Source organism: Plectropomus leopardus, chromosome 5 (genome assembly GCF_008729295.1).
Source record: "Plectropomus leopardus isolate mb chromosome 5, YSFRI_Pleo_2.0, whole genome shotgun sequence".
NCBI classification, from domain to species: domain Eukaryota; kingdom Metazoa; phylum Chordata; class Actinopteri; order Perciformes; family Serranidae; genus Plectropomus; species Plectropomus leopardus.
The window spans coordinates 34,523,827-34,534,371 of record NC_056467.1 but is presented as its reverse complement, the minus strand read 5'-3'; the positions used below and the strand labels follow the sequence as shown (position 1 = coordinate 34,534,371).

Genomic DNA, 10,545 nt, shown 5'->3' with positions numbered 1-10,545 from the left:
CACAGCAAAACATTTTATTTTTGTCTCTTTTTAATAACAAAGACAGACAGCCCTGGTGAAGGGCACAAGTATAACATTAACATTTCTCTTTGAAAAATTGGTGCTTGGAAAGTGTTGCATTTTCAGGGTCATGAGTCTGATGGCAGATTTTTTTCAGAATGCATTCAGATCAAGCTGGAGAGGCGCAAAACAATGGTACATACAATCAAGGTTCTAAAGGTTCTACAGGGTAAAATGCAGACTTTGTACCCATGCTTCATCTAAACACAGTCCATGGACAGAACAGTACAGAGCAAACACTCCGGCGGCTTTCCATCAGCTTTATTCGTCCCTCCCTCGTCACTCTGTTAACAGTAAAAGGCTTTGTGTGGTTCAGAGTGCTCATGACAAGGACGAGAGAAACGGAAACCCCGATATGTTTTAAAAAAAGAACAGTACATGAGAGAAACAGGCCCAGAGAGCAGTGGGTGCCTGTGAATGCATTTATACATTTTTACAGAGAAAGAATGTATTCACACCTGTACACAGGAGGACGCCTTCGTGTGCTTTCACAAGATGGCTCCTCCTTTTCCATCATGAACTGTATACTACTGGCCTTAATGCACACCTGGCAAGCACACGCGTGTCTATATACACTCACACATACAGTACATACACCGTTGGGAGCACAGCAGATGAGTTGAGGGGAGGCAGAGGGACAGAGGGGATGTTAGGCAGTGCAGATTGTGATTGATCAAGCATCACAACATTTGGGAAATGGAGTATGAAATCTGAAGACATCACACTCATCTCAGAAGATTATTTGAACAAATGTGTTGATCTTAACAATGAACAGTCCTGGTAGAAAGAGTTCTCTGGAAAGTTTTGGAGCTGCCATGAGTTTTGGCACCCCTGTTGTGCCAAAATAGGTTTCCTTATCAAACCCTTGGCAGACATGAATAAAATGTATCAAAGTCATTTATGTACATAGAAAGATTTGTGCTCTTTGACTGGCAAGCAGGCCATCTGATGCTAGCATCAACGCCCCCTAAACTCAAACTGTGATCTCACACGCACTCACTCCCCTCCCAAAAAGAGGGCAAAGTAATCATCACATGCACTACACACAAATATGTACACATTTGCAAACATCAAGTTTTGTTAAAAATGAGCTACAGATACTGACAGAACATAAAAAGCTGTAGTATTTTAGTCAAATGAAACATATTAAGATAACTTGTCAAGTAATGTGACCATTCAGTTTCACTATTCACTCCACCAGGGTTTAGAGAGGTGATGTTAGCTCCTCTGCCCTGTCCTTCTGAGATTTGAAGTCTTTTTTTAAATAAAGTTGGTTTAATTTTTAAGAACACCTACATCTGTCATGTCAGTGGAAAAGAAAAGGTTAGCCTTAAAATGGGCTATGTGCAAATTATAGCCCATATAATAATTTTTCATATCCCAGATATACCTACTGTATCTGGAGTTTAAGGGATATTCCAACAATCACATTTGAAGCTACACAGGTTGATATATCCTTACTAGGGCTGTCAAACAATTCATTTTTAAATCAAAATTCATTGTAGAATTTCAATACTTAATTGCAATTAATCACATTTTTAAAATCATGTTTTCAAATCCATTATTTTGTGTTACAAAACAATTATGAAGTTCATATTGACAAGGTAAAGCAATTGTTGCAGATTGTCTTAAATAGGAATCAAATGACAGCAAAAATCTGCATAGGACTAGCATGAAGTGTCTATAAAGGGGTGACTCATGGGTAACCACAGACTCCATTTTCATTAAGCTACCTGGAGGTCAGAGGTCAAGGGACCCCTGTGAAGTGGCCATTCTGTTTTTAAATTGCCAAAACTTAGCCTAACTTTGGAGCTTTATTTATCCCCCTTCCTGAGAAGCTAGCATGACATGGTACAACCTGATTTATCGGGTCTTCTAGTTTCTCCAGTAGCTCTAAAACTCAGCCTGGTACAGCCTGTTAAAGACAGGAATGCCAGCTGGCAATTAACAAAATATTACATGTTGTGCACCTATATCGCACCGCTGACAGCCCTAATCCTTACTTAAATTTCTACTATGGGTCAAGATCCTAAAACACTCCAATAACCTCCATCTCTCATAATGCAACCTGATTTTATCTGCCGTTCTACTTTTCTTTTGTGGTAATGCCTAGATTTTTCTAACTCCACACTGCCTGTTTATAACACTTTATACTTATCTGTTAAAAAAGTTGAAATCTTCAAGCCAAAATTAAGATGGCCGTCATGACATCATCTGAATGACACTCAGACTTCAGAAAGCTCCTGTCGGACTCACAGAGGATATTTTTTCAATTCACAGGCTGATGCGGCCTCCCTGTGTCAAGTAAACTGATTTTCAGCTGTAAAATCTGTGACATGCCCCTTCAAATATATTCATGTAAACCAGCTAACAAGAGAAAAGTGGTTCTGCTAAACATTTCGCTGATCAGGACTGAGGAGGCCCCACAAAGCTGGGCTGTAGCCAGCTGATTTTGGCTGACAGCACTGATTCCCAGACAAGTTTCCTTGCTTGTTCGCCTTGTGGGAAATGTATGCATTCGTTGGACTTGTTTATCATGCATACAGAGCACATGAGTTTTGAGGGTGGGAGCAGGAGTGATCAGGCTTCACATTTCTATCTTCAGAACTGGTACAGACACACGTCTCTTTCTCTCAGTCCGCAGTAAAGTGCTTGAGCTAACACAAGAAAAATAAAAAACAAGCAAATCTCCAGGTTCTGTTGCTCACATGGCTGTCTGATTTCTGTAACAAGAGTTTGTTTTGTGTAAAAATCCATGCTGCTGGATCTGTTACAGTGATTGGCCGTAAGCCTTTTGCTCAATTCTTCCATTTCTTTTCACTCCAATACTTGAGGTTCAAGATAGGCAGGAAAATCAAACATCCATGTTCTTCTGAACCAATAAATAAGATAATAACAACTTAAACACAGAGTAAATTACCACTGATATCATATAATAAGCAGGTTAAAAAAAACACGAACTGCTTCATGAGGAGTCTCTTAAAGACCACCACACTGTCTCATAGTCCTGTCCATCGTCCGTCTCTTCTGGTAAAAACACATGATATCCTGAAAGATGGACATTAGTTTGTTTTATTGTTGATCAGATGGTTTTCCACCATCATAGCGTTCAAGGAAAACGCACCTGAAAGTTCATGCATTACATCCACATCTGGTTTCAGCCTTTTGTTTCTGCATCCATTGTCGTCTTTGGTTGGAAGTTTGTGCATCAGTTGCTGGTCAGCATTCAGTCTGTGATGCAGCCCGGATGATGAGAAATACAGATGAAAGCTGTCAAGGTGCTGAAAAGTGCTTCAACTGCTACAGGAGGGAACAGCAGCTTTATGACGATGCTAGTCAATAGTTTTAGGACATGGTCCCTGTGGGGGTGGGTGTGTGTGTGTGTGTGCGTGCGTGTGCGTGTGGGCTGCTACTCATAGAGTGTGACAGTGCAGTAGCAGAGGGCGGAGATCCTGCGGTCTACGCTCGCCTTGTCTGTGGGAAGAACACAAAAAACAACAACATATTAATTCAAGTCATTTAAAGAAACAAATAAGTTTCTTTAAACCCTGGACTGGTTATCTGGCTTGTGCCAATTTCATTCTCAGTCTGGTCACATTAATGTTTTCTGCATGAGGTCTATTGAGAAGGACCATGTGTGGGGTGTGTGTGTGTGTGTGTGTGTGCATGTGTGTTTGACTTACACTTGACCACGTTCTCGATGTCAGTAGGGTCCTGTAGGATCTTGGACAGGCCGTCCAGCAGCATGGCGGCCTTGCTGTAGCGGTAGGCTATATCCTCTGTTTGCTTGAACATCTCATCCAGAGCTGCTGACTGAACCTAACACACACAAACACACAGACACACACAGACACACACAGACACACACAGACACAGTACCACATTAGGTTGAACAGTATAGAGTACTGCTGCAATTTTTTAAACATGTTGTGTTGTGAAACCTGTACCAGACAAGTCAAGTTGTCTCTCTGCGCCCTGAACATGTTTTCCATCTGTATCTGAGACTCACCATCTCCACTGCATGGTTGTAGATGAGCTTCTCTGCAGTGACGCTGTTGATTTCATCTACAAAGCGCTGCTTATCGGAGAAGAAGTGGTTGAGTTTGTCGGTGAGCCGCCGGCAGAGGGAGATGCAGCTTTTGTAACGCTCATTCAGACTCTTCACCACTGAGAGGAGACAGAGACGTGGATTGGTATTTCTGCATAAACTTGTATTTGAAAGTCAAAAATTAGTCAATAGACAGTGAATAATACATTAATAAACACAAGTAAGTTTTACAGAACTACAATGTCTCTGTGCTGCTGATGAAGTGGATGAAATCTCAGCCACAGTTTCCAGTTTGGCACACTAGTCACAGTTTAAGTCAAGTGATGGCAGATGAAATGTCCTCACCCTGTTTGACGGCAGTGGAAGGATTGAGCTTGGCTGATTTGATCTGAGCCTTGGCCAGATGGAGAGAGGAAGCCAGGAGCTGAGCTGCCTTCATGTAGAGCACCAATTGCTCCACCTGCCTGTAGGGGGCAGCACAACCATACCATTTATGATTTCCTGTATACATCAAATACAGTATAAAATACAGCAGCAGAGAACAAAGAGCCTCCTCAGACTGTGCGATATCATTAACTGTATGAGACTACCACAGAGCCAGTGCTTACCCCCACTCTTTGCTGAGCTGGCTGATCTGGTCCACAACCACACTGTCCTGCGGAGGGTAGAGGGAGGCAGCCGACACGCCGAGCTCCGTTCCTCCGGCTCGCACTGCTGCCATCTCCAGTACGCAGTCAGTGAATGACAGCATCATCCTGAGGTGCATCAGGGTGTCTGTGTGCTCCCGCTGGACCAGACAGGACAAAGAAGACGACGAAACAGAGTTCACCAGTGAGTCATGAAGGTGTCTGAGGGCCTGCGTCCACATAGCGTTTTTTCTGACCACTGGCACCTTTTATTAGAGCGCTCTGGCTTTTTTGTGTGACCCCGATGATGTCACTGCCCGCTTCTTTAGTGACTGTATGATCAGTCAGTCAGGAACCATCACAAAAAAGACAGGAAAAACTATCTGTGGGAGCAGATCGGCTGGAAGCTGAAAGTTGTTTCAGTGCTTTCATCAGTGTACACGTTGTAAGCTTATTGTTAAATGTGTAGTCGACACTCTGAACCCTTTAACATCTTGACTGACATCAGTTTTCTTCAGTAGCATTTAAATCTGATAAAATTAGTTTAAATTCTTTTAAAAAACACAGGAAAAAAACATGTAAACAAATGTCCCACAAACTGCAAAAACACAGTAAAACGTGACAAGGAAATGATCTGAAAGATAGCTGTGGGGATTATAAGATATGAATAAAACAAGAGGGAAAATGTACAGAAAACTATATTCATGGGCGTCTGGTGTCTCAGTGGATAGAGCAGGCACCCCATGTATGAAGGCAATGTCCTTGCTGCAGCGGCCGTGGGTTCGACTCCATCTCATGGCCCTTTGCTGCATGTCATCCCCTCTCTCTCCCCCTTTCAACTATCTCTCTGCCCTGTCCAATAAAGGTAAAAATGCCCAAAACATAAAAATTATATTACAGAAAATACCATAAATATTAGATTTTTAAAGCACTTTCTTGAGGGTGATTTTAATGTTCCTACCATATATAATATTTTTTTCTTATTATTTTCAGGCAAGGTTTTCTTGTAACTTTTTACTTATTTCTTGCTATTTTTGGGGCCATATCTTGTACAGCTGCTTGTTGCCTTCACATGTTTTTGGATGAAAGGAAGCCAATTTGCTCAGGTATAAAGGGGTTCCCAGCCAAGAGGAAACGTTCCCACAACATTAAGTCAAGTCAAGTCAGTTTTATTTATATAGCCCATTATCACAAAACATGGTTTGCCTCAGAGGGCTTTACAGTGTACGACATCCCTCTGCCCTTAGACCCTCACATCACCCAAGGAAAAACTCCCCAAAAAGAAAGGTTACATTAGCTAATGTAACCTACAAGTTGCAATTAAAACATTTTAATTTAATGTTCAAAGAAGGTTTAAATGATGTTCATCATTTCACATAATGTCCCCGTAAGGTTAAATGCTGACTTAACACAACTTTATAATTGCAACATTCTGAGGATGGTTTGTTGATGGTTGTTAAGAGGTGACAGATCATACAAAACATTCCCACAATGTTACATGAGAACAAAGGAAGATCATTTTCAAAGCAATAATTAGAACATGTTACTAAGGCCTGAGATTACAGACTTTTTTTTGAAAATGTAATATAAAGTGATATGTTAAAAAGAACAACATTTTTAACATTTTTTGATGTTTATAGAGAATGTCTACCCAAACTTTAATTAGAACATCCAGGTAACCAAAACAAAAAAATGTTACTAGCTGAAAATATTAATGGAGCATTGCATTGGTTGCATTGCACCATCCTCAGAATGTTTTTCGAACAAAAAATTGGGTTAACATAGAGTTACTTTAACAACCTATCTAACATGAGCTAGTGTCCAGATATTGTTGTCATAGAACCTTTGTGTAACATGTCATTAACAGAAAAGCACCAGGATGAAACACTGCCTACACTTTTTTTTGCTGACGGAAAACACTATGTGGAAACACACTCTAACTGATCATTTTCTCTGTTAAATGGTGAGAAATAGACAGCAGACATTTGACCTCACACTTCCTCACCTCCATGAGAGTCTCCTCGGGCAGCTCAGGGGCCTCAAATGTGATGAATCCCTCTAAGCTGGGAGGGGAGGTCCCATAGGGAACATAGCGCAGGCTGCTGGGTGCCCCCTCAGTCCCAGGGACAACCTGCCCAGCCCCAAAACCTCCTGGAGGAGAGGAGCCCATAGCCATGCCTGGAGGAGAGCCGACATAGACCCGACCACTGGTGGAACACAGGGAGCCAGCTGAACTGTTGGAGCCCACTGAGAGAAAGACAGGGAGGATCATGGGATAAATACTCCAAACAAATATCTTCACTAAGAACCCCTCACAGCCCTCCTGCTTCTGACTGTGTCTGACAACAGACACAAGTTCAGCTCAGATGAAATGTCCTCACCCGAGGTGGTGCGTGGTCGTGTGCCCAGATGACTGCAGGTAGGAGGAGTGCTGTTGTTTGGCGGTGAACCCACGGTGAAAAGGACGGTACGAGGACTCGCTGAACCTCCGTGAACCAGCCCACTGGGACCTGCAGGGGCTTTGGAAGGAGAAATCTGATTGTTTCCATTCTCTCATACGGTTAAGGATGCAGCTTAAATAAAGTTAAGTTAGTCTTCATAGTTACAGAAAAAAAAACATTAAATGCACTGTCAATGAACAGTTTTATTCTGACATTTTGTTTATACAGAACTTTTTCAGTGAAAGAACACGACAAACACGACTTGTGTAATTCTATACTGACTAAATGACCAAATTGTGCAGCAGTGTGCTCATACCTGTGTCCATGGGTCGCTCTGCGTTCAGGCTGTCAGTGCTGCCCTGATAGGCCTGTCCACCCAAAGTGATTCTGATTGGCTGCTCAGACAGACGACCTGTACTCACAGACCTGCAGAGGAAACCACGGGTCACGTCAGCACAACTTTCAAAAGCACACAAAATGATGTTGTTTAACAACTGTTGATACAGTCTTCGGAGGTGCCTCCGAAGGAGTCGCCTCCGTAGACCGTGTAGGCTGGGTCCTCTGAAGGATGCAGACCCTGAATTGGGACACAGCTAATAGCTTAGCTGTTTGCGCTGTTCAGGGTATTTAGTGCGTGCCACACATTGATGACGCAGTGACATTTCTCTTTGACTAATTAGTGGTCTGCACTGTGTCCCCGTCACCTTTAAGTACCTCTTAGTACCTGCAGCTGCAGCAGCACAGACCACATCATAAGGTGAAGAAGTGGTGAATTTACAGATAACAGCAACTTCATATGACACAGTCTTGTTTTTTTTGTTCTTCGGTAAAAATGTTGTTGTGCATTTGCATTCTGTCGTTAGTGCCGTTAGCTTGATTACTATATTACATGGATGCCGCCGTCACACTTAACGTCCTGCTGAGCCCCGTTCAAACTTAAGATAAAATATTTGTATTGAACTGACGAATCCGATTCGTCTGGCATAATTCTGAGATGGGTACAGCCCTAAACATACATGACATGAGGAGCATCTGATTCAAACCTGGGAATTAACACATTTTCATATGTCATATAAAACCCAGTTACATAAAGCAAGCAGGTAAATAAAATCACATTTCCAGGAACTCTTGTATCGAGTCCAACATGTAGAATAAGCTTCATTCAGTTTAAAAGCTATGTTACTGATCAATTGTACTTTAAATACCTGAACAGCATCATGTCCGTCATAACAGTGAGTCAAAGTGAAGGCAGACTTTGGGCGAGCAGAGGGGACAGACAGAGGATGTGCTTTCAGTGAGTCCTACCTGCCGAAGGTCCTGCTGGCCTCGGGAGCAGCCGGGCGCCCACTGAGGTACGGGCTGCAATGGTGGGCACAGATATCCCGGGCGTCCGCCAACGTCTTGGTTGGCACAGGGCTGTCCGCCAGTGCCATCAAGTTACAGGATGCCTGTGTTTTGGGGATCTTAAACGGTGCCGAAATGGTCTGAAAGGACATTAATACATCAGGTAAACATTAACAACTGGTATTTATGTTTATGTGGAATTAATAATCTGCACACATAAAAATATCTGTAGTTAACCTTAGTCGGGGAGCCGATGATGGTTGGCAGTGGGGACTTCTGCAGCCAGTCTGACGTGCGGGGGGAGGAACCCAGGAGCTTGGTGGGGGAGGAGCCCAGGTTCACTGGTCGGCCGAGCTGAGGGGAATGATTGCAGGAGGAGGAGGAGGACGGCTGAACAGGGTCTGACAGCTGCTTGTGCAGTTTCTGCCTGGTCTGGTAAACCTCAGTCAGGGTGGGGGCGCTCTGGAGCCGGGCCCCCAGGAGCTGAGAAGATGGGACTGGGGAACCTAGAAATGGTAGAGAGACTCAATTAGAGTTTAGTTCAGGTTAATAAAGCATATAATGTATAGCAATATAATAAGCAGCCTGTGTAATATTGTGACTGATCGAGTCTGTCTGTCTGTCTGAGGTGTCATTTCAGACTGTACTACCCCTCTTTTAATAAAATGGTCACCACAACCGCAAACCTCTTTACACAAACAGAAGAAACTGTAACACATTGATACTATTAATATAACAGCATCATCAGACACTTTAAAAAGTGCACTTTGTCAATGATGAGGTCATGACACACAAAAGAGAATCAAAACAATGCCTAACTGCAGCTAATGCTAATACTGCATCTCATATTATTCTGGCCTTTAGGCAAGGGCTATATGTATTTATATCCTGTTCGGTTTAGCTTTTTTAACTGTAACCTACACTTTTCTTTTTGTGCATCCATATGGAACATCTTACACACCCCAGCTTTGACACTGTAGGTGTTTTGGGAGAGTTCAGATGTTTTAAAGTGGGGTTGTGTGGGATACTTATCCATGGACAATATATAACATAAAGTAGATGCTGGTCGATGCACCTCACCTTTAAAGAAGCAGTATTGAGACCAACAACAGCAGCAAAACATTTATTAGCCACCTTAAAAAATCCCACCTAAAATAATATGTATCAGTTTAGGTGTATGCTATATTAAGAGTATTTTCACTGCTTGACCTTAATGTCAGACAGTGAATTCCAATGGAAAAATGAAGCTGTTATATCGCTCTCTTAAAGCCAGACTCCATTGAGAAAAACAGTGTTTAAACATTACTGAACACAGCAGCTGCTGGTCTATCTCTGCCTTGATCAGATATTTTGTTTGGGTTCTTGTGTGACTTTGGCGTTTAAAGGTTTAGTACAGATTCACAAAAGACACAAATTAATTGATTGAAGCAGCAACAGACCAGCAGCTCCTGTGTTCAGAGAGCTAAAATGACTGTTTTTCTCAATGGAGTCAGGGGCTATAATGAGAGCAAAGATGGGGAACTGAAGCTGTTAACATCTTTCTGTTGGCAATGGGCTGTCTGACAGAAAGGTAAAGGTGAAAATACTTTCAATATGAAACACATAAACTGATTTTTTTAGGTGAGACTTTTCAGGTTGGTAACCTATGTTACAATGTTGCAATACATTGCTTTGTTTCCATGTTGGACCCCAGCCTGTTTCTCCAAACTGGGGGCATGCTGACTGACATCTACTGTGTGTAATACATAAGGCGGGTTTCCATTAACCCTCAAATTGCGCAAATTGAAATTCTGTTTATAAAATATGCCTAATGGAAAAACGTCAATTTCAAAAAAGCTCCAATTTATTGCAAAAAAGTTTTATGCTTGCATAAGTGGTATTTCAGGTTATTTGAAGAAGCAATATTTCACAGCACTGCAATGGAAACACTTTTTTGGCTTTTCTAGGTCACATGATGCTATGGCTATGTGCTTGTCAGTAGGAACTGGCTCTCTCAGGCATTATGCAGCAGGAGCTACAAGAGGTG

General features: G+C 42.3%; 1 protein-coding gene across 3 annotated transcripts in view; it reads right to left on the bottom strand.

Annotated features, from left to right (window-relative positions):
• The window catches only part of ulk2 (unc-51 like autophagy activating kinase 2), a 50,218-nt gene continuing 39,673 nt past the window's right edge, over nt 1-10,545 (bottom strand). For 2 of the 3 annotated variants that reach the window (XM_042486260.1, XM_042486259.1), the window contains 10 exons: nt 8,757-9,025; nt 8,481-8,659; nt 7,492-7,601; nt 7,116-7,253; nt 6,740-6,981; nt 4,717-4,895; nt 4,454-4,572; nt 4,070-4,227; nt 3,744-3,879; nt 1-3,534 (listed from right to left, as the gene is read on the bottom strand). In XM_042486260.1, coding sequence (XP_042342194.1) covers nt 3,470-3,534; nt 3,744-3,879; nt 4,070-4,227; nt 4,454-4,572; nt 4,717-4,895; nt 6,740-6,981; nt 7,116-7,253; nt 7,492-7,601; nt 8,481-8,659; nt 8,757-9,025 — 1,595 coding nt within the window. In that variant the 3' untranslated portion in view covers nt 1-3,469. Of the gene's footprint in view, nt 3,535-3,743; nt 3,880-4,069; nt 4,269-4,453; nt 4,573-4,716; nt 4,896-6,739; nt 6,982-7,115; nt 7,254-7,491; nt 7,602-8,480; nt 8,660-8,756; nt 9,026-10,545 lie in introns of those variants that run through there. The other variant, XM_042486261.1, reaches the window with a different exon arrangement.